The sequence below is a fragment of the Alternaria triticimaculans genome, assembly GCF_023758025.1.
Source record: "Alternaria triticimaculans strain BMP 0046 chromosome Unknown scaffold_22, whole genome shotgun sequence".
NCBI classification, from domain to species: Eukaryota; Fungi; Ascomycota; class Dothideomycetes; order Pleosporales; family Pleosporaceae; genus Alternaria; species Alternaria triticimaculans.
The window spans coordinates 385,646-408,063 of NW_026055979.1; the positions used below are offsets into that span (position 1 = coordinate 385,646).

At 52.4% G+C, this 22,418-nt stretch overlaps 8 protein-coding genes across 8 annotated transcripts; 3 read left to right on the forward strand and 5 right to left on the reverse strand.

Annotated features, from left to right (window-relative positions):
- Positions 1 to 632: 632 nt before the first annotated feature.
- Positions 633 to 1,434, forward strand: J4E78_009719 (uncharacterized protein; the record flags this gene model as incomplete). The annotated part of the gene is made up of 2 exons (XM_049370307.1): positions 633 to 850; positions 921 to 1,434. 2 exons carry the CDS (start codon positions 633 to 635, stop codon positions 1,432 to 1,434), a joined length of 732 nt encoding a protein of 243 aa, XP_049218054.1.
- Positions 1,435 to 1,716: 282 nt separating this feature from the next.
- Positions 1,717 to 2,703, reverse strand: J4E78_009720 (uncharacterized protein; the record flags this gene model as incomplete). The annotated part of the gene is made up of 1 exon (XM_049370308.1): positions 1,717 to 2,703. The coding sequence occupies one exon, from the start codon at positions 2,701 to 2,703 to the stop codon at positions 1,717 to 1,719; it is 987 nt and encodes a 328-aa protein (XP_049218055.1).
- Positions 2,704 to 6,024: 3,321 nt separating this feature from the next.
- On the reverse strand, positions 6,025 to 6,481 carry J4E78_009721 (uncharacterized protein; the record flags this gene model as incomplete). The annotated part of the gene is made up of 3 exons (XM_049370309.1): positions 6,025 to 6,252; positions 6,322 to 6,350; positions 6,406 to 6,481. 3 exons carry the CDS (start codon positions 6,479 to 6,481, stop codon positions 6,025 to 6,027), a joined length of 333 nt encoding a protein of 110 aa, XP_049218056.1.
- Positions 6,482 to 7,195: 714 nt separating this feature from the next.
- On the reverse strand, positions 7,196 to 8,206 carry J4E78_009722 (uncharacterized protein; the record flags this gene model as incomplete). The annotated part of the gene is made up of 1 exon (XM_049370310.1): positions 7,196 to 8,206. The coding sequence occupies one exon, from the start codon at positions 8,204 to 8,206 to the stop codon at positions 7,196 to 7,198; it is 1,011 nt and encodes a 336-aa protein (XP_049218057.1).
- A 1,963-nt stretch (positions 8,207 to 10,169) lies between these two features.
- J4E78_009723 (uncharacterized protein) lies at positions 10,170 to 11,246 on the reverse strand (the record flags this gene model as incomplete). The annotated part of the gene is made up of 3 exons (XM_049370311.1): positions 10,170 to 11,006; positions 11,063 to 11,137; positions 11,241 to 11,246. 3 exons carry the CDS (start codon positions 11,244 to 11,246, stop codon positions 10,170 to 10,172), a joined length of 918 nt encoding a protein of 305 aa, XP_049218058.1.
- Positions 11,247 to 12,983: 1,737 nt separating this feature from the next.
- HEM2 (Aminolevulinate dehydratase) lies at positions 12,984 to 14,169 on the forward strand (the record flags this gene model as incomplete). Its single annotated transcript, XM_049370312.1, has 2 exons — positions 12,984 to 13,208; positions 13,261 to 14,169. 2 exons carry the CDS (start codon positions 12,984 to 12,986, stop codon positions 14,167 to 14,169), a joined length of 1,134 nt encoding a protein of 377 aa, XP_049218059.1.
- Positions 14,170 to 15,221: 1,052 nt separating this feature from the next.
- J4E78_009725 (uncharacterized protein) lies at positions 15,222 to 17,264 on the forward strand (the record flags this gene model as incomplete). The annotated part of the gene is made up of 2 exons (XM_049370313.1): positions 15,222 to 15,418; positions 15,470 to 17,264. 2 exons carry the CDS (start codon positions 15,222 to 15,224, stop codon positions 17,262 to 17,264), a joined length of 1,992 nt encoding a protein of 663 aa, XP_049218060.1.
- Positions 17,265 to 18,030: 766 nt separating this feature from the next.
- Positions 18,031 to 19,644, reverse strand: J4E78_009726 (uncharacterized protein; the record flags this gene model as incomplete). The annotated part of the gene is made up of 4 exons (XM_049370314.1): positions 18,031 to 18,206; positions 18,257 to 18,745; positions 18,807 to 19,478; positions 19,542 to 19,644. The coding sequence occupies 4 exons, from the start codon at positions 19,642 to 19,644 to the stop codon at positions 18,031 to 18,033; spliced, it is 1,440 nt and encodes a 479-aa protein (XP_049218061.1).
- Between the last annotated feature and the right edge of the window lie 2,774 nt (positions 19,645 to 22,418).

Below are 22,418 nucleotides of genomic sequence, written 5' to 3' on the forward strand. Positions count from 1 at the left end.
TCAGATGGTTGAGCGATACAGCCAGAATTCAGTCATAAGTCCGAGCTGAATGTGCTTAGCTATTTTTGCGATTGCCCATGGGAAGCCTGAAGTTCACCTAGAGCTTCTTCTTCCAGAATCCTTGCGGAGGCCACGCCGGAAGACCCTTCCTATGTCCACGCTTTGAGGAGAGAGTTCTAGTGCTTACTACAACATATAGGCTTGATAGGTTCGTTGAAGAAATATCGGAGACCGGATGATAGAATGCCTGACGAGAGCCGTGATGTAGAGAATTGTTTCGTCTTCGTCGGCGTCGCGGCGGACATCGGCGAACGAAGCCCGGATTTAGCAATGCGCGAACACAAATTCCGGCGCCGGCTATCGTCGTCATCGTTCTCATCACGACAACACCGGGAATCAAGCCAATGCAGTGTAACGCCCTGGCGTCATGATTGGCTCTCTCGACAGAATGGGCTAGAATCCCGGGCTATCTTCTCTGTCTTCATGCACGGAAACGGCTGAGATGATGGAGCCGACCCCACCTGAAGCTTGAACGACTTAAGGCCCTTCCACCCCGCCAAATTTCGCAGCCGGCATCAAACGTCACTCCAAACTCCCTCTACATCCATCAATTCCTCTCAAAAACCTCCAATATGGCCTGCGACAACTGCAAAACCGGCTTCAAGTGGGGCGCCGAGTCCGTCGGCAAGGAAACCAAGCTCGACAACATCGACTGCTATGTTACCGGCGACAACAAGGATGCCGCTATCCTTATCATCACCGATGTCTTCGGCTGGACTCTTCCCAACATCCGCATTCTGGCAGACCACTACGCAAAGGAAGCCAATGCGACCGTCTACGTTCCCGATGTGTAAGTAGCTACGCGACGCGACGCATGCATTCAGCGCAATGCGACCATGGGACTAACAGCCATCACACAGATTCGGCGGCGAAGTCGTAGACCCCGACGCGATGTCCGACCCCGAGAAGGCGAAGAAATTCGACGTCATGGCCTTCATCGGCCGCAACAACAAGGAGATCCGCTACCCCGAGATCAAGCAGCACGCCCAGACCCTCAAGTCGCAATACAAGAAGGTCGCGGCCATCGGCTTCTGCTACGGCGGATGGGCAGTCTTCAAGCTCGGCGCTGACCCCTCGCTCGTCGACGCCATCTCAACCGCCCACCCCTCCATGCTCGAGAAGTCGGAGATCGAGAACGTCAAGGTCCCCGTCCAGGTCCTTTCCCCCGAGAACGACCAGATGTACACTGAGGAGTTGAAGAAGGCTACATTGGAGACGCTGCCGAAGACTGGTGTCCAGTGGGAGTACATTTATTTCCCTGGTCTGAATCACGGCTTTGCTGCGCGTGGTAACCCCAACGACCAGAAGCAGAAGGATGGTCTGGAGAGGGCGAAGAGGAGTGCTGTGAACTTCTTCAACGAGTTCCTGCACTAGAACATATGTTACGATGGTCATATGATCTCTTAACGAATTGAAATGAAATGATACCTCAACTATGGCTTTTCTCTCGTTATCCGGTCGACAAATAAGTAGGAAGTAAGGCATCAGGTCACGTATGAGGCGGTGAAGGTATTGAAGTGAATATGTGAATAAATTGCTGGTTACTGCTGCCACAAAGTATACGTTTCTTTGACGTCACGCAGAAACCTCTTTTTAAATATATACATGAAGGTCTTTCCAACTTCCGGCTGGAACGATACCATCGTCCGTCGCATCTTATGCGCCGTTGACCAAGCGAGCGAGCCTAGACCTGGTCTCCCAGCCCCAAGCGCCGACACTGCGCTTAGCCATAGCAGCAACACTCTTGGCATAGTTGTTCGTGCCGTGGCTGGGATCAGCATCCTTAGCCTTGCAAGAGGCGCCATCCGAAGGGCCGCCAAGAGGGCCCTCAACGGCAGCAAAATGCTGCTTCTCTTTGGTCGTGCCAACCATGTTCTTCGCAGCCTCAGGAACCCAACCGTTGATGAAGTCACCGTGCGAGCACCACGCAGGTCCGCAGGCCAGCTTGAACGGCGCGGTGGTACCAGACCAGCCGTTGGGCAAGGCCTTGCGCATATCGTAGCGGATGGAGAAGCGGAGCTGGGGCATAGACTTCATGCCCTTGGGGCACCAGTTGGGGGTTCCGTTGTCGCGGCTCTTGTAGCCGGTCTCGAGGGTCTCTTCGTTGACACACTGGGGGAAGAAGAGGAGTTGCTGGATGTGGGTGGAGCAGGTCTTGGTTGGGAAGCCGTTGGCATCGAGAGGAATGTCTTCGCTCTCGCAGCCCCATGAGGCCTTTGCGTTGACGTCCATAGCGTCTGGGGTCATGGCGTCGGCTTTGCCGGCAACCATCTGCAAGTCTTGTGGGATGGCGACCTCAGCAGGTGTCTCGCCGAGGTTGTAATATGCGCTGAAGCGGAAGACGGGAACGGGCTCGTAGTTCTTGCCATCTTTGGTGTATAGGAAAGTGGGCACCCAGTAGCTGGACAAGTCGTTGGGGTTCTCAGCGGTGGTGCAACCCTTTTGGAGTTCAGCGCTGGTCTTGGTACCGGCGACAACGGCGTCGGAGCCGTAGAATGAGTGTAGATGCGACTTGTCGAACTCGCCAGGGTAGACAATGGGATCGATGTTCTTCTCCATGAAAGGGGGAGGGATCTGAATGACAGTGTACGCGTTGGCGAACTGAGCGAGCAGACCCGCAGCAAAAAGAGTGTAAAGAGACATCCTGTGCCTTAGTAACGAATGTAATAAATGATAGAAGAAGTTGAAAAGATAGTAAAGTTGGTAAGAGAATGAAGCGCGATGAAGAAACCGTAAACAGTGGCGCGCTCGTGGTACTTATGCCTGAGGCCGAAGCCTCGTGCCCACCATGCCACAGCCTAGGGCATCCTTCCCTCGGGGCGTCCACCAAAGTTTCAAACCTCCTGGTGTTTTCGCCCAAGCGAGGCATCTTCGCCGTTAGGCCTAGGACTATTGTGGAGGTTAGGGACCGCAGCATGAACGACAGGAGACGTTGCCGAGGCGCTAAGCCAGCTGCGGAGCTGCTCATTGGCGGATCGCCCGTGCCAAAACACTAGTGTCCGCTGTTCCGCGTTTAACAGTTTCGAAACTGCGAAACAAACTGCCTTTGTCCTTGCTTTTCATTTCCTCCGAACAGTAATCGGCTTTTCGGATACGGATGCGTTTTGTGGCGCTATACGCTGGGGCTCTGCGATGTGGCGTGAAGAACATGATTCACTGCGATTAGAACTAGAGGGCGAACTAGTTCGATTGCAGTTATGCGTGCGCGTATCTACGACATCCGAGAATCCAGTACTGAGTGTTGAAGAGCAGACCTTTTATCATTAAGCTGACTTCCAAGGCTGTGCTCCAAGATTTTGTGTGCACATCACGTGCGTGGCGCATACAACGTGCGGCGTGGTAAACAATTCGATTCAGATCAACGAAGCTGCGACTCACTCCGCATCTACGTCTCACGCCCTGCCACCGCAACCACCTCTACTGTCATTCGCAATCGCGCAACCCTCATAGCGACCTCGCACATCCTGATAGGTAATTTGTTGTGGTTCCACAGTATGCACGACGAGAAGCGTCACGATTTGTCCCTCTAATGTCCTGCTCACGCTCACACTTTTCCCACCACTGTATCGGCGCCTTGGCCCAACGGAAGGAGGAGCTTGTTGTGTTTGAATATTGACGGAGATGCTTTGCGAAGAATGCGTACGTGTATTCTCACGCGGCGACCGCAAGCATCATTCGAGCCTTGCCTCTCTCACCAAAGCAGCAACAGCCGGATGCTACATCTGTACTCCCTTGTGGGAATCTGTAAGGCCAGAAACTGGTCACTTGAGGGACGACCTGAAAAGTCACTTCATCATCGGTCAGATTCCAGATACTTATTCTCGAGTTTCCCGTACTCTACCAGAAGAACATATGGTTAGCTATTCCTCTTTATCCACGTGGGGAAGAAAGAAAAGTGTTGCCCACGGTTTTCCGAAAAAGCTCGACCCGCGGAGATTTGTCGCAGTACCTACAGCGAACGTCCCAGTAAATGTCGGTACATACGGCAGATGGTCCACAATACCCATGGCAGAATCCTTACAGGCTGCGCAAAAGTGGATGAGAACTTGTCTAGACACCCATGAGCAGTGTCAGAAACACAAACAACCGCGTACATATCCGACACGGCTCCTCGAACTTGGCAGCCACAAAGTGCGACTAGTACTACCACAGGAAGAGGAACTATCGGGCCCGTATGCTGCTTTGAGCTACTGCTGGGGCCCAAATCCTAGCTTCATCCGGCTAACGGCCGATAACATGCAAGATTTTCGGCTCGGAATACCCCATTCAGATTTACCCATTGCTTTTCAAGAGGCAATTTGCTTCGTAGAAGGGCTCGGAGTTCGCTACCTCTGGATCGATGCTCTCTGTATCATACAGTCTGGCAGGGGGAGTAGTGAAGACTGGCAATTGGAGTGCAGTCGCATGCAAGAAGTGTACTCGAATTGCATCATCAACATTTCTTTGGTACAGGCTGCGCACCCGGACCAAAGCTGTATGGGAGGTTATAATCGTAAAGCGAATCTGCCTTTCACTACAACTATGGCTATGCGAGGAATGAGTGGGGAATTTACCGGCACACCTCCTGCCTTCACTGTCATACCAAGCCAGTACTTCCAACATTCGCTTTATCAACAGCCCCTCGGAAGTCGCGCATGGGTCCTACAAGAACGCCTGTTGGCTACTCGCGTCTTGAGCATTGGCCATGGAGAACTTTTCTGGGACTGTGTACGGGTCCCAAACGCAAGCGAATCTCTTCCACGCGGCTTCGAACTTTGTCCTGACCCTACGAGGGCAGTTCTGAATGAAGCGCTGGGTCTTCAGATAACTTCCATTCCGCAGGCCTTAGACAGCCGGACTTTAGAGGATACTTGGTCTAAGATCCTTGTCGATTACAGTGCGAGGCAGCTCACATATCCCCAAGCGGACAAGTTGATTGCTATCTCGGCTATCGCAAGCTGCATGCACTACGCATTAAACGACACGTATCTTGCTGGCCATTTCTGGAAAACGCTCCCACAAAGTCTGAACTGGAGAGCAAATCGTGCACCTGGACATTCATTCCGTACTGATGAAAGGCCACCACAAAGGCTGCCCAGGTCCTCTAGCCAGATGTTGGATGGCAGCTGGGTGGTCACGCCAACATGGAGCTGGGCATCGATGAATGGCCGATTGAGAACGCGACCATTTGTTGGAGCGTCTTTGACGGTTATAGCAATCGCAGAAGAGTACAGGCTTTTCCCCCTTGATAAAAGCGAGCGAAGACCATGTATGGAGAAGATGATACTGCTGACCATTCGAGCCTGGTCTAGACCTATCAAATGGACGCTGGGTGGGCCGATCGGCTATGAAAACACAGAAAGTTTGAAAGAGGAGGGTTTTGAACGTCTCTACGTCACTATGGATGAGCCGAATGAGAAGCCCGAAAACGGAAGCATGTTTCTACTTGCGGCACTTGTCCATGCAGACAATATAGTGGTGGGCTTGTTGCTGAGAGAGATAAACATGTACGAAGACAGAGTATACGAGAGACTGGGGCAATTCCGGGCACCATTCGACCGCGACATTGGGACGGAATGGCAATCGTTGTTCACTGATGGAGAGCGCTCCATAACTATGTGCTGATGTAGCTAAGCCGACCATTGCTACTTCAGTTCGATACTCATTCGATGAACAGCACTACCCTGTACAGAAATCCCGGTAGTCAGCCATCGGAAAAGGTTGGGAGCAATAACGAAGACGTCAAAGAGATGATTGACCGCATCGTATATGCAAATGATGACCACTACTCGGAAGATGATTCCAAACAGCAATGGCCCCTTCATAGATCGAACACGATCTGTAGGCCTTTTCTTCAACATATGAGGCATCATCACCACACGGGTTTTAGGGTCATATGGTCTCATCAGCATCGTTCAAAATGTTCTTCCACTTCCCAACCTTACATAGGCTCGGCAGATCATCATTTATTTCTTATACAAAGCTCTATTTGTCAGCCGCATCCAACGGCTTGTTCTGCCCATAATTCAGCGTCTTCTCCCTCTTCTTCGCATCCGACTCCTTCGGGTCATGCTTCATGTTGTCTTGACTCTCCGTTGTCTCCTCCGTCGCGCCTGCGCGGTCTTGCTCCGGGTGGCTGACCGGGTTTTGTACTGATGCGTGGTCGCCATCGTTCTTGTCAGTCTGGCCGACTGAAGCGCTCTTGTTGATGGACTGGCTCTCGGCGCTGCTAGCTTGCGGGTTGGAGACGTTGGATTATTGGCCGGGTGTAGCGCTGCTGACGTATGTGCGGGTGATGACTGGTGCGAGGACTGAGGGGAGGTATGTTAGTTGTCGTTTTTCTTGGTTTGGGGTGAGGGTAGCTACCTTCGCTTCGTTGCTGGAGTGAGCGGGTCGCAATGGGCGCTGAGCGCGAGAAGCTTTGGAGGAATCTTGATGCCATTTTCTTTGGTGTATTTCGAGTCTATTGCGGGAATTTGCAGGTATAAAGTCGTTGTTTGCAAACTCACAGCGACATATCCACGCATGTTTATCACCCTCCCTCCTTGACGTGCCGGTGATGTTGTCGAAACGTCATCATCAAGCCGCAAGGCCGATCTCTAGGGGTTCGGCATCTGCTTCCCGTACGAATCCACTCTTACTTATCTATGACAGCTGCGGAAAAGCATGACACCGAACGTCAGTGCTTTCATCGCTACTTTTTGTCGATGTTTGCCCGTGCCGTAGAGCTTGCGCAATCAAGATGATGACGTATGCCAAAGAATTAGCGACGACATCATAAGCACGCATCACGACACTATACATTGCAGCGGATAGAACCCTAAAGAGCTCGGAATCGCATTGTGATGATTTACCCTGCGCTATGTTGGAGATACATGGATGCCGAGGTGATGCCCCACTCCCGGGCCATCGGACTTTCCGACTCTGCCAACCGCCTGCATTCGCAACCACCCAACCCACTATTCGACATCCAACGGCTTGTCGGACTTCCAGCTGATCCAGGCCTGCCTCTCAGGGGTATCTTTGGCATACATTGTCGTCATATCGGCAGCACGCGTTGCTACAGGACCCGGGTTTGAAGCATACCAAGTGGTATAGTCACTACCTATTTCAAGTCTATCGTACAACACTTCTTCTCTCGAATTCTATAAGATTCCTACAAGTAGTCCGGATCAACCCAATTCTCCTTCTCAAAGTTCATCCCAAACACATCCGACGCCTTGATCCGCGCATCCCGCTGCGACGAAAAGTTTGCCCTTGCCTCTGGATTTGCGCCAGGTCCATAGTTCATGTACTCCTGGTACACAATATTGTCGACACTCTGCACATCGTCCCAACGTGCCCATCCCTCCGGCTTCACCACATCGCTCAAATAGCTATCCTGGAAAACAACCCTAGAGTAGGGTCTCCACGGCCTGCCAAGGAAGGTCGAGTTTGTGCCATTGGTGCCGGAGACATTGACCTGGTTGAAGACGTAGATGCTCGTGTTGTTCTCAGCTTCGCGACCATTGGCGGTGACCCAGCCAGGACCGATAGATTCAATGTCGATCTTGTCGAACCACGCGATGGCGCGTAGACCGAAGATGAAGTCTACGGCTCCGTTGACGAAAGACTTTGCGTAGATTTGGCGACCGATGTTGGCGTAGATGGTGTCTTGGTACCCAGTGAACTTGCAGCCGTAAAATCCTTGGTTTGTCTTCTGCGCGCTCAATGCAAGAGCTTGGCCATTCTTCTCGGCTGCGCCGAAGGTGTTGGCGATGTTTAGGTTGTATACACGGATGTTTGTTGTGTTCAAGCGGAGGGTGGCTGTTGCGTCGTTGTTGGCGAGGCCGGGTGTATTGCGCGAGAGATTGTATGTCAAGGTGACTTCGTTGTCCTTGTAGCCGCGAGCGTCCTTCGTAGAACCTTGAATGGTGATGGGTCCAGCATGAGGAGGAATGTAGACTTGTTCGTTGTATATGCCGGCGACGACGAAGATCTTCTGGGCATCGGTCTTGTTATGCAGTGCGTCTACTGCGGCACTGATGCTGGGGTAGCTGCCGTTGGTTGCGCCGGATGCATCGACGACTAACGCGCCTCGGTCGGGCTTTGTTCTGGTGTACTTGTCGGCAGATACGACAGAAAGAGTGCTTGCAAACGCAAGGAACTGTATCAGACGAGACACCATGTTGATCGGCAGAGAACGATTGAGCTAGTATTCGGTACCCGCCCATCGGAAGGACCGGGTACTTATACTAGATTGACGAAATGCTCTCCTTTACGCGATTACTACAGTCTGTAATTATTCCGTCGCGCTTACCTCTACGGGCCGACTGTCGAACATGCGCGCTGTTTGCCATTGCCATCGTGACTTTGCGGGGAAGTGTGGAGGAAGCATCGTTGGTGTTGTATCGTGTGATTGGTGGCAGAAATCCTTCCGTGGACAACTTTACCCCAGATTGTTTAACCATCGGCAACGGAATCTGGGGAAGCGATGTTGTAGTAGATCTGATTTTGATGTTTTGTCAAGTGGACGGATGCGACCGGGGATTGTTCTCGGATTGATTGGGATTCAGGTACATGTGTAAGCCCGATTGATTACTTAGGTAGTCGCGCCGCGCGGCGACTGCCAACATCCTTCTTGGCTTGACCTGCTTGAACGCGCATTCTTCCACTTCAATGCTCTCATGTATGCGACTATTTCTCTCTTCTTGTAGGCATGAATTTGAAATTTTACACAATTCTGATCGCGTACGGGCAGCAATAACGAACGACCCTTGGAGTGGACGCGACGACAACCGAAGTACCACCGCGCCTTCCTCGATATACGAAACACACCCTAGCACGTTTGCCGCTACTCCCTAGATATTGTGATGGCATTATGCAGTTGTCCAAGAGCAAGGGATGAGGTCCAGTTCTGCCTGCGATGGGCTGCGATGCCCAAGCCGAGCAGACGGTGAGGGCGTTTGCAGTAAATCTTGCCCCGAATCCTGAGGCTATGTTCTTAAGTACCTCATGATGACTGGGTATAAACAGGTCATTAGGCTAGACTAGAGGTTCTCGTATCAAATGGTACACCGCATGAAGTACTTACCGCCTGGTCACGATGATCAATAAGTCAAAAGCCGTCGCGAGCCGGACTCAGGCGATGAACCAGTCGCATTGTAGTAGTACACCGATCCGATAGGAGCTCGCAGTTTACTCCAGCGCATAAGAGAGTTCATGAAGAATAACTCTGCTCATAACAATATGAACGCTTTATTCACCCCAAGATCAGACCATTATGAGCGCGCCTGTACCCCGCGTACGCAACTCGCGTTCACCGTCGCATCCAACCCACCGTTTGCGCAATGACGCAACCTCCGAACAAACGAACTGAGACACGCGCCACGATCAAAACAAAGAGATATCCCCCGTCTCTCAGACCTGTAGCCAGCTGCAACCTCGCCGTACCTCTACACTCGCATTGCATATCTCCGCAATACAGCCACTGACAAACACCAGCACACAAAGCACATCACACTACACACTCTCTACAAACCCCCGCGCCTCAAACCAAAATGGCCCAAAACGACTCCAAGCACCTCCTCCCCATGACCTCCATCCTCTTCGCCGACACCAATTCCTCTTCCCGGCCAAACACATCCCACCCCCTCGCGAACCCCACACTCGCCAACCTCAAAGACGCGCAAGACACCAGCATCACCGCGCTGCCGCAGCCTGTCACCGAAGCCGAGGTCGTCGAGTCAGACGGTTTCTGGAAGAGGTTGTGGGCTAAGATCAAGAATGCGCTTGGTTTCGGTGAAAGGGAAGTTGAGTATGAGGAGGAGAGGGAGATGTGCATTGGTGAGCCTTTTGGCTTCGTTCATATTGGGACGGGAGGGAATAGGCCGTTGTTGGGGCCGGGTGGGGTGCCGAGGGTTGGGGGTGGGGAGGAGGAGTGGGAGGATGTTGAGTGAGGGCGGGAGGTATTTGGGGTGGTTTGGGGGTGAGATTGGGAGATTATGAGGGGGCGGGGAGGACGACGGAGGCGTGAGAGGTGGTGGATATGAAGATGAACTTGGTGGTTGAGGACTACATGGGTATGATACTGAACAGAAGGAAGAGGGAATCAACCTCGAGACGACTACGAATATACAAAATCCTCCATCTTACTTTCCCTGACTTTCGACGCTGACGTTCCAATTATTAGGTGCCCGCCACCAGCGTCCTAGCAGGCTACCCTCACTCTTCCCACTGCTACCCGTGATCATGCGATTCGCATCTGGCCTTTCAATCTTGACATCCTGCGTCTTGACAATCTGCAGCTTGACATCCTCGCTGCCATTGGTTCCAGCCTCAGGGTCATATGTAGCACGATCGCTGCTTCCAGTCCGGTATGCTTTGCCCTTTGAGCCGGAGCCCTCGTCGCTGATGATACGTTCGAACTTGCTTTGCAGGCTGGGGTAGTAGCGGATAAGAACGGCTTTGATGCTCGGCGCACAGGCGACGATGACGGCGAGATGGTTCTCCACAACGGCGCAAATCATAGACGCGGCGTATTGGAAGGGGAAGTCCCCCATGACGGCGAGTCGGTGGACAAAGTAGACGCGAGTTGCGCTTGCAGCGAGCACAAGTCCGCCCAAGGCGAAGAGGAAGTTGACGGCGATGCGGTGGTGGCGTCTGAGTTTAACATTCCAGGTGAAGATGACGGGGAGGATATACAGGACGGCATCGCAGGCCACCATGAAGACCGAGTTGAAGTAGGAGAAGTCGCTTAGGTTGATGCAGTAGCCCTCGATGGTTGGGTCCCACCATTTTGCCACGGGGACGCATTGGAAGATGCTGGTTACGACGCAGGTGAGACCGAAGGAGAAGGCGACGATGTGCATGATGAAGATGCAACGGCGGGCCCACGGCTCAAAGGTGAGCTCGGTGTAAAAGATCAGCAGCGAGTGCTTGACGGCCCAGTTGACGGAAAAGTAGAAGATTAGAGCGGCCATGACCATCTGAGGTGTTGAGTTAGTAAGTGGAAGACGGCGATCGTGGGTTGGGTTTGATGTACCTTGAGGAGCATCTCCATGTTGGCCGGGTCGATGTCTGCCTCGTGCAGACCAGCTCCCAGACGTGTCGCATACATCTGAATGCATGATAAGACGATGGCGCAAGTCCCGGCAAAGACAGCAAGAGCTTCATATCAGTTAGTATGATGACTCGTGTGGGAATAAGTAGACTGAGCTTACCATCATGCCAGCCAAAGCTGCTCATTATCTTGATTTTTCTCCCAACACGACAGCTAATAGCGAGTGAAGTCAACACTATCAGTGTCAAGTTGACAGCAACGGTGGGGGCGCGTAGGTCAGACGACATGATTGGAACAGTCAATCGAGTCACCGAGTTGAGTGGAGTTGCGATGGGTACAGGGGTGAGAAAGGATTCGTGTGCCTTGCATGCCCTCTACATATATACCTGGTGTTTATCTTTCACAAGACGCACGGCTTATACTTTGTTTGTCGTGATATGCGCAACACCGAGATGATGAACGGCCTACGGGGTCTAACGTTAGCTGCCCCGCGCTGACGGCGCGCAATCATCCATGTCAGTACAGTGATTGTGGACTGCCGTTTCTGTCGGCTTGCAGTGAAAACCGTCAAGGGAGCGACGCGGCACTCGGGGTAGCGCTCAGTGCTCCTAGACTAGTAGGAATAATGAAAATCATGGTGTAGCACTATTGGACGGAGTTTCTCTTCTTAGCCTAACCGAGTGCTGGGCATGGTCGCTAGGTATAGAGGTTTTGCTTTGTGATGTTTGTTTTCGAGGTTAGGGTTCAAGCTAGGGGCAGCGGGGTCTTGCGATGTCGAAAAAGAAAGCACGACGTCGGTATACACGTTATGTCCATGCGAGCCGTAAGCGAATACAGCGGGTTGTCGAAAGCGCTCATAGGTTGAGGAGGCGACCCCGCTTTGCCCTTCGTCTCAACACATCGCATTCCGAAGCTGATGTTTTCGTTTTGTGTTGTTGCTTTTTGCTTTGAGGGTCCTGTCCGTATTGATTTTGGTGGGTATACGACAGAGACTTTGTACGTGGCGTTTTCTGCCTGGCGTCTCCATCTGATTAGGATACTGCGGTACCATGTTAATGTTGGTGCTGGCTCGCATCGCATACTGCGCGTTCACATTGTTGAGTTGGGGAGTAACTTTGCAAAGTACCCACGTCCGGTCATGTTGAGATTGATGTTGATCAGCGGCGGCGACAGATATCCCGATTACTGAACGATGGCGACTGTATAAGACAAAAGTAAGACTCCATTGTAGAAGGGCCGATGAAAAGATGGAAGTCGAAATGGTGGGTAGACAGACGGCCAGAGACGGGAGATTGTGAGCCAGCCACATCGTCATAAAAGGCGTGCGCCCCGCTGGGTGCTCGCGACTCGAAACGACGACATCATCTCGTCGTGGAAGCGGCTGAGGATCGATCGTGTGCGCTTGGAGCGCGACTGCTCAGGTGTTTACTTCGGCGATGCATCATGTGATGAAGCTCGATGCGCCTCCAAGATTCCCGAGACTGTCCCGACTTCTCGACCGGGAGCTGACTAACGCCATCCGACACTAGGCCATATCTGATTCTCAGTAATCCTGCGCATATGATTGGGCACCGGAGACAATTTGCAGCTTATATGCGTATGCGTATAGTGGTCGCCGCACCTTTTGTAAATATGATTGATTAGAGAACTGCGCTTCCATTCCCCTCTTCACTCCGATGACCCCATCTCGTCTCTGCGTCTGTCCGTTCTCCGATTTTCTGAAACTCAAGGTGCGATCGCTATAGTCGGAGTGAAACTTGACGCCTCGGCTGTCCGCATTTACTACGAACGCCACCTTTCCCCGACGCCAACGTCAGCGGCATTCCACTTTCTTTGCACAGGCGGGACTTGAACTTTTCGATTCCTTCACCAACCTACAAGACATTATTGCTTTCTCTCCACCATGTCGTTCTCCTCGCTCGTCTCAGACATCGCATACCGGAACAATTCGGAGCGGCCAGAGCGACCCGACCTGCGCTCTCAAATATCGGAAGCGCGTTCCACCCGATCCTACGCCAGCACTGCCGCGACGAGCGTGAGCATATCCGGGGATATCAAGAGCCAATTGCATGGAGGATACAGCCACCCTCTGTCGCGAGCATGGCAGGCCGAGCGACAGCTTACAAAGGTGCGAGGCATGACGCCATGAGCCCTATGACGGAAGCTAACATTCAGTGCAGTCGATGCTCATCTACCCCCTCTTCATTTCCGATCAGCCTGACGAAGAGATACTTATTCCCTCCCTACCCAACATCCACCGCCGAGGCCTGAACAAGGTCGTGCCATACCTCACCCCGCTCGTCGCAAAGGGCCTGAAGTCCGTCATACTGTTCGGAGTCCCACTCGCACCCTCAGCAAAGGACGCCTTGGGCACCAACGCAGACGACCCCAAGGGCCCCGTCATCAAGGCCATCCGCCTGCTGCGACGAGCATTCCCCGACCTCTTCATCGTCGCCGACGTCTGCCTCTGCGAATACACCTCACACGGCCATTGCGGTATCCTCAAGGAGGATGGCAGCTTGAACAATGCATTGTCAGTAGAGCGGATTGCGGATGTGGCGCTTTCATATGCCAATGCCGGCGCGCATTGCGTTGCGCCCTCAGACATGAACGACGGGCGCATACGCGCCATCAAGTTGAGGCTCATCGAAGCCGGCATCTCGCACCAGGTCGTGCTGATGTCGTATGCCGCCAAGTTCTCAGGATGTTTATACGGTCCCTTCCGTGACGCTGCAGGCTCAGTGCCCTCGTTTGGCGACCGAAGATGCTACCAGTTACCTCCCGGCGGCCGCGGTCTGGCACGACGAGCCATTGTCAGAGATATTGGTGAGGGTGCGGACATCATCATGGTTAAGCCTGCGAGCCAGTACCTTGACATCATTAGCGACGCAAAGGAAATTGGCAAGGACATGCCCATTGCAGCGTACCAGGTTTCTGGAGAATACGCTATGATCCACGCGGCCGCAGCTGCAGGTGTGTTCGACTTGAGGCAGATGGCGGAAGAGGCTACGCAGGGCATACTCAGGGCAGGAGCTTCAATAGTGGTCAGCTACTTCACGCCAGAGTTTCTAGACTGGTTGGGTAACTAGAGAGGCTAGCATAGGTGTACGGCAAAAGAAAGGGCGCAGGGGCGTTTGATATCCAGACGGCATGTCTACCAATGAAATCTCATCACCACTTCTACATCATTTCGTTTCTGATATCTAGCGCACGCAAATAACGGCGCAACATTCCTCTAAGTGTGAATTCTGAAGCGGGCTTACAGCCCGCCTCGTATAGTGCCAAGACCATATACAGAAATACGCTAGCCCGAACATGCGGAGGATTGCAGCCCACCGGTGCGCCACAGCCCTCACTTCGCCATCTGCAGATGAACCAACCCCACCACATCTCAACCCTGCGGCTGCCTTGCTGCTACCTCGCTAAGCTTTCGAGTCAGCGCCCTCCCTACGGTACCACGGTGGGCGTTTGACTCACCGGCTAGCCCGCACTTCACGACCGGCGTCGCCGGTTCTTCTCACCAAAGTCGGTAATGATGCGTCCGTATCCACAGCAGCATGCATCTCAGCCACTTCAGTCGCCCTTCGTGCGCAAAGGATATTCATCCTGGGATTCAAAGTGAACGCCACTCAGCCTTGCTTGGAGCCACGCTGTTTGCGCGCGAACGCTCCCATTCGACCTAGCGATGCCACTGCACTTTAGACAAATGCGGTCTCCACTCACTGGACGCATCATGCAGGTGACCATTAACCCAGCGAGGAATCTTTCTCCTAACAGAGCCTTGAGAGGCTGATGTCGAAGCTGATTGCATTGGACCGGCTGCACAATATGCACAGCCACTCCTTAGCTCAGGCTGCCATCCCACCGCCCTTTTTCTCAACTCCAAGTCATGACGATAATTGCTATTAGGTAAACCAACACACATCATCTGGATGCCTGGTGAATTGCGCTTGCGACAAATAAGTATATCACAGGTCTCTTCTTAGACTATTACTACGTTACAACAATCATCGACATTCGCTGTGAACACATCTAATCCGGGGGCTTTGTTACGCGAGCAAACGCATCGGGATTCATTCAAGACACGTCCACTTATAAACCTCCCTCGACGTGCGGATTAAGCCACCGGCCTGGTATAATCATGGAGAACCTAAAGGAATCGCTACCTCCTGGCCTCGCAGATGCAGCCATCAACATTCCCGGCTTCGGTGCTATCGTCCAGCTGGTCCTCAACAAAATTGGTTTCGATGTTGGCAGCACGATGTCTCTATATCTATTATTATTTGGTATCTTCCAAGGAGCCATGTTCTTGTACAACAGGGGGCGTACATGGATGCAGTAAGTCCACAATTCTACCAGTCAACTGCGGTCTGCTAACAGTTCATGCAGAGATTATGGCACCTCTGCCATCCGGATAGACGATGATGATGATTTATATCCCCAGTTCATATCCTGGATATCAGAACAACGCATGACGGAAGTCAGCAGAGACCTGAAAGCTACCTCGAGGAAGCCCAAGACTCGATATAGCGCAGACTCTGATGACGAGCCCGAGTCAGACGATGAAGACGTCTTGGACGAGTCTGGCATCTTTAACTACGACAAGTACAAAGGTACTAGTCCTGTATACTACGAACCTAATCTTGGCGACGACAGCTTCACCCACAATGGTCACTACTTCCAGTTCAGGAAGGATTCCCAAGAGAACAAGTACGCGGAACGTATTGAGTACTTTGTCATCATCCGTTGCATGGGTCGCAGCACGAAGCCTGTCAAGGAACTCATAGATCATGTCAAGGAATGGTCATCGCACAAGAACAACAGCACGACTGAAATTATGCGAGCGGAGACTAAACACGGCGGTTACTGGTCTACCCAGTCCAGTCGACCTTCACGACCCATTAGCACAGTGACCTTGGATGAAGCGCAAAAGGACAAGGTCGTTGCAGACATTAACGAATACCTCCACCCAGCCACGGCTCGGTGGTACGCCGCCCGCGGTATTCCCCACAGACGAGGATATCTTTTCCACGGGCCTCCTGGTACTGGCAAAACATCCTTGAGCTTTGCAGTGGCTGGAATCTTTGGGCTTAGCGTCTACTGCGCTTCTTTGAGTGAGCGTGACATGACCGAGTCGGATCTAGCTATGCTGTTCAGCCAGCTGCCAAATCGATGCATCGTTTTATTAGAAGACATTGACAGCGCGGGTATCCGTCGAGACAAGTCCTCTGAAATTCCAGAACCAGATCGCGTCTCGGAGGTGGAAGAGGAGACTAAGTCACCTACTGGAGCGAAGGATATTGTAGCAGAGAAAGACGAGAAGATTGAGAGCAAAGACGAGAAGGCCGAGAGCAAAGAGGAGAAGAAGGTAGAGGGAAAGCAGAAGTCCATCACCGATATCGAAAAGAAGAAGTCCTTCCGCCGAAGACTTACCCAAACGTTGCGCCCGCGGAAGATCGCCAAACCCGACAGCGAGACCACCACTCTCGTCACAGACGACGCAGCATCGTCCGTCCGGGCACCCAGCGTAAAGACGCCCAGCATAAAGGCACCCAGCGTAAAACCCACACCTCCCCCTCCTCCACCACCACCAGTCCTGTCGCCCACCGACGAAGAGGGTAGCAAAAGCAAGATTTCCCTCGCCGGCCTCCTTAACATCATCGATGGCGCCGCATCCAGCGAAGGCCGCGTCTTGATAATGACAACGAACTACCCCGAGAAGCTCGACTCAGCACTCATTCGCCCCGGTCGTGTCGACCTCCAAATCAAATTCACACTAGCCACCAACACGCAAATACAAGAGATCTTCCGTCGCATGTACAGCCGCGAAGAGGACCTCGCGACGCAGACACAGAAGAAGAGCGATGACGAGAAAGCGAAACCCCCTTCTTCCAAAACGAAGAAGAGGAAAGTCAGACCATCGAGTGGTACCTCCTCGCCTCTCACTAACGGGGCCCTTCCATCGAAACCCAACTTCGCAACGCTACCACCAGAGAAACTTGCGGAGATGGCGAAGCAGTTCGCGGAAGCGCTTCCAGAGGGCGTGTTTTCGCCTGCGGAGATCCAAGGGTATCTACTGCAGAAGAAGGCGGATCCGGAGGGCGCGTTGGACGGGGTTAAGGAGTGGAGGGATGCGGTGCTTGAGGCGAAGAAGAAGGGGAAGAAGGTTGTTGAGTTGAAGTAGATGGTAATTTATGACACCATGGTGTTTGCTCTAATGTCTAAGTGAAAGTTGGTGAGGCATGTGCTTGGGGTCTGCCACAGACGCGCAAAAACAGAGGGAGTCGCCATCATCACGACCATCGCCGCGCATGAAGGATCGAAGCAATCGCGCCATCCGCTGTACGAGCGAGCCCATCGGTGTTCGACCGGCGCCTAAACCACGATGGGCAAAAAGATGGAGTTTTTGGCAAAAACATACAACAGCGGGGATTCGCTAGTGGTCACCCACCTAACTACTAATCCGCCGGTATCATGCTTGTATATGGCTGAGCGGACGGGAAGCCTAATTTTCATGATCCTATGGTCGTATGTAAAGGAATGGGCATTCTGTAGCAATATAATATCATTGTTGAAGCTCCTCCGATGCGTGATTGGCACACCGTGGTGCGGAACGAACATCAGGGTCGCGCGTGCGAAATCGGCAGAGGAAACAACACTTAAATCGTTTTGCGCATTGATGATAGAATGCGAAAGTAACTTGACCAGCTTCCTTGTGCTGACTGGATTTTCACCGGACTGGGCGGTAGTGCTGATGTCATTTACGCTTTCGGGATAGCTACTACTCAGAAGAACACAGACCTCTTCGCCATAATCAGTGCCACCCAAGCCTCGTGTCTTCCCCTCCAACCGCACACAGCTTCGAACACTCTGGACGACGCTTTTTGTATGTTTGTAAACCAAGCTGAGTTGGTGTCCATATCTGATCCATTTTATCCTCCCTCAACACCTCAGAGAGCGGTGATACCCCTTCTTGCTGCCAGTCTTTCAGGCTCGGCAGCTTCAGTCTGTCCCAGATCTCCACCAATGCACTCACTAGGCGATCCTGCTGCTTGGACGTATGGGCTGGCGTTGGTGCTATTCTCAACCTTTCCTGTCCTCTTGGCACGCTTGGGGCGTTGATCGGCTGTACGTATATGTTGTATTCGTCAAACAGAATATCTGCAACCTTCTTACAGACTACCGAGTCTCCAACCAACAGAGGCACTATATGCGATTGATTCGGCAAGACCGGGAGACCATGCTCGCGTAGCGCCGTCTTGACACTACGAGCGTTGCGCTGGAGCTGCTTACGCGAGTCGTCATGCGAGTAGAGATGTTCGACCGCAGCTCTCGCCCCTGCCATAACAGCTGGTGGTTGCGCTGTTGTGAATATGAAGCTCCGGGCTTGCGAGCGAATCATGTCGACGAGAGATGCGGACCCGGCGACGTAACCACCCATGGTGCCGAACGCTTTGCCAAGCGCTCCGCTGACCAGGGTAATTCGATCCATGAGCGTGCTTTGTCCATCTCCACGAACTCCTTGGTGGATATCGTAATCGAGATGTTCGGCTACACCCGCCCCATGCGGCCCGTAGAGGCCGACTGCATGGACTTCGTCTAGGAAAGTAATGGCGCCGTGTTTCTCGGACAAATCAACAATCTCTCGTATGGGAGCAACGGTACCTGGTCAAAATTAGAATGCTGAGGATGTGGACGATTGCTACAGGGCGATTGATTTGCTTACCACACATGGAATACACGGACTCGAACACGACAACCTTCGGCGTTTCCAAAGGTATGGACGCAAGCTTCCTCTCCAGGTCTCTAACATCGTTGTGCCGCCAGACTAGCTTGGAAGCCCTAGACATCTTGATGCCTTCGATCAAGGATGAGTGATTTGATTCATCAGAAAGGAAGACACAGCCGGGGAGATGTGCACCCAAGACTGCCAGTGCAGACTCATTCGCAACGTATCCAGATGTGAAGGATAGCGCTGCTTCTTTCCGATGCAGCTTTGCGAGCGACGTCTCTAAAGCTTCAGCCCATTGGTTGTGCCCGGATATGTTTCGTGAACCGCCGGAACAAGCGCCGTATTTGTCAAGCACGGTGCGCATTGCACGTAAGACACTGGGGTGACCACCCATACCAAGCTGTTCGTTGCTCTCGTCAATAGGTACTCTCGTGTTGTTGGGCTGATTACTTACATAGTCGTTCGTGCACCAAACGTCCACACGCTGCTCTTCAACGTCGGAGTGTGCAAAGGGAAACTCCTGGGCCAGACGATTGATGTTGCGGAATTGACGATATGAGCCATCTCGATGCTTCTGATCGATGTTGAATTTGAATAAGGCTTCATACGGGAAACGCTGGGGCGCCTCCGTTGTAGCCGTCTCGGGCTGGGCCACTGCTACAGCTGCTACTCATGCTTTAGCACCAGCTTCAATCAAATCCTGGACAGAATTGCGAGGAGTTCACGTACCCGATGCAAATGAGCGAGCAAGCAAAAGCACTCTGGGTTTGACACCCCGCACTAAGAACTGGTTGTGTCCTATAGGACGAGACCAAATCGCAATCGATCTCATATCGGCTGATAGAGGTACTCGAGACGGAAGAATGAAGACATCAAGTCGAACTTTCAATTACGCTCCATTTCAGATACGTTATATACTCGTTGAGTGATTGCATTACCCTCAGCACGCAATTCTGACTTGTCACTCCTCTCACGGACGCGGGTTTCAGAACTCACAAACCATGGCCAAGATGACTCCACATGTTAGACGCCTAATTGCGGCGTAAGTCTAGATATCATCAGCAATGAGACCACTCTCATTGATGCCTATGATTGTACGACCTGTGTCAAGAGGGCTTGCGTTCAACATCGCGAACAGCATTTGCTACACCCGGATGGCCATGTAGGTCAACACTAAGCAAAAGAGCGGCCCTGACTCCATTTTAGGAAGTCTGGTCGGGCGTTTTCCATCCATGTCATTTTCCAGAAACGATTTCTTCCGCTGTGTTACATCAGATTAGCGAATCGCACTGTGCCTGTGCGCGTAATGGCCGAAGTCGTGTAACCACCCAGCAACACCAAATTTACCACTACAAAAGTCAGGCCGTAGAGCTACCTCTACAGTTTTAGTGCTTAGTACGTGACGGAGGTCCTACGAGAGCTTTGCGCTTTCTATTCTGGGTGATTTGAGGCGCTCGTTTGTTGGCTTGGTCTCCAATTCGGGCTACTCGAGCTGCTGCTTTTTCCGCTCTACCTATCCTTCTCCCCCACTACCTTGGCTGCCTCTCCCACTGAAACGTTACACAAAGGCCTTTGAGACTCAACTAGAATCAACTCCGTGGGAAGGAGTAGGTATACTAAGGCAGCGCGTGGTGTGGAACATCGGAACGCACGGAAAGTTACCTATTTCATCGACTCATTCGACTGCAGGATGACAGCAGATATGCCCGGCCCTGATGTAACCCTTACCCCCACATGCTTCTGTTTGACATCTTCTAAGCTACCCAAAAGAGTGCAACATCCGGTCCATGAATGCGGCATTTAATCCAACCATTAACTCCAAACATACAGCGCTGTTCAGGTAGCATGGTGGCGTCAGTTTGAAGCCACATGGCGTGATAGTGACACGTAGTCGTCTTCCGTTTGTGATCTGATATACAGCACAAGTAGTCGACCTTTGTTCGATGGTATGAGTCGTGAAGCTTCTTTTCTACGTGCGCTTCAATAGATACTCGTGCGAAGCTGTGGTTTCGCAGAAGTTTGCTTCCCTCATATGTCGACCATCAATAAGGACAACGAAATACGTCAGGATGCCGAAAGGCATCCTAATACACATACCCAAGATCTGGGTACTGGACTACGCACCACTTCGACAGACAACGAAAACGTCCACCCCCAGCAACAGCATGACCATGAAACCCGAATGGATGGCGGCGTAGTAGCCTGGCTCCAGGTATTCGGAAGCTGGATTCTCTTCTGGAACACCTGGTAAGTCTCTCTCATATCCCAACCCTCCTTCCTACAAAAACTGATCCCAACCACCCCTAGGGGCTTGACAAACTCCTACGGAGTATTCCAAACCTACTACGTCAACTTCCTACTCCCAACATACAGCGCTTCAGCAATATCCTGGATTGGATCCATCCAGCTCTTTCTCACCATGGTGGTTGGCATACCCGCTGGGATAATGCTCGATCGCGGACATCTTCGACTTCTCATCGCACTCGGGACGCTCTTCGAAGTAGGAGGCCTCTTTGCGACAGCACAGTGCTCACAGTATTGGCAGATCTTGCTTGCGCAAGGCGTCTGTGTAGGTCTAGGTAGTGGTTTGCTTGGCTTGACGAGTGTTGCGGTTATCCCGCTGTACTGGAAACGGAAAAAGATGATTGCAACGGGTATTGCGGCGACGGGAAGTAGTCTTGGTAAGCTGATGGCGCTAATCCTGCTTCAAGGACATATTCTGACTTGAGGTATCGCGGTTTAGCTGGTATACTCTATCCGCTCATGATGCGCCGCCTCTTTGTCACAATAGGCTTTCCTTGGGCTGTGCGTGCCCTCGCATTCCTGATCCTCGGATGCATGGCTGTGTGCTTCGCGGTTATGCGGCTGAGACCTCGAGCGCCAAGGAAAGGGTCGATATTGAACATTCAAATGCTCAAGGATAGAAGTTACACTGCATTTGTCCTTGGTTAGTCCCCTTTTTCTCTCTTATGGATCCACTCATGATTGCGAAATCCATTGAAAGCGAAAAGAGCTAACCACACTCAGCATTTACACTCATGATGGCCACCGCCTACATCCCCTTCTTCTACATCCAAGACTACGCGCTCAATCTCTCTCTCGATACCGAGTCTGCCTTCTCCCTACTCAGCATCATGAACGCTTCCTCCCTTCTTGGTCGCCTGGCGCCTAACTACCTCGCCGACCGCTTCGGTGGCGTGAACATCATGCTGCCTTGTTGTCTTCTCTCATCGTTGGTCATCTTTCTCTTCCCACTCGCCGTAGAAAAATCCAGTCTCATCGCTATTTCGGTCGTTTACGGGTTCATTTCCGGTGGAATGGTCAGTCTTCCTGCGCCCATTATTGCGGCGTTGACGAGCGACGTGGGGGAGCTGGGGGCGCGGATGGGAATGGCCTATTCGATCGCGGCGTTTGGGGGGTTGGTTGGGAGTCCGGTTGCGGGGGCAGCGAAGAGAGATGCGACTTTTGGTGTTTCAGGTAGAGCGGTTGAAGATGTGCGGATGGAATTTTGGGGCGTGTGGTTTGTGGGCGGTGGAGGAATGTTGTTGGCTACAGCATTTTTGGTGCTGACGAGGTGGTTGAGGGTGTCGCGGTGGTCGTGGACAC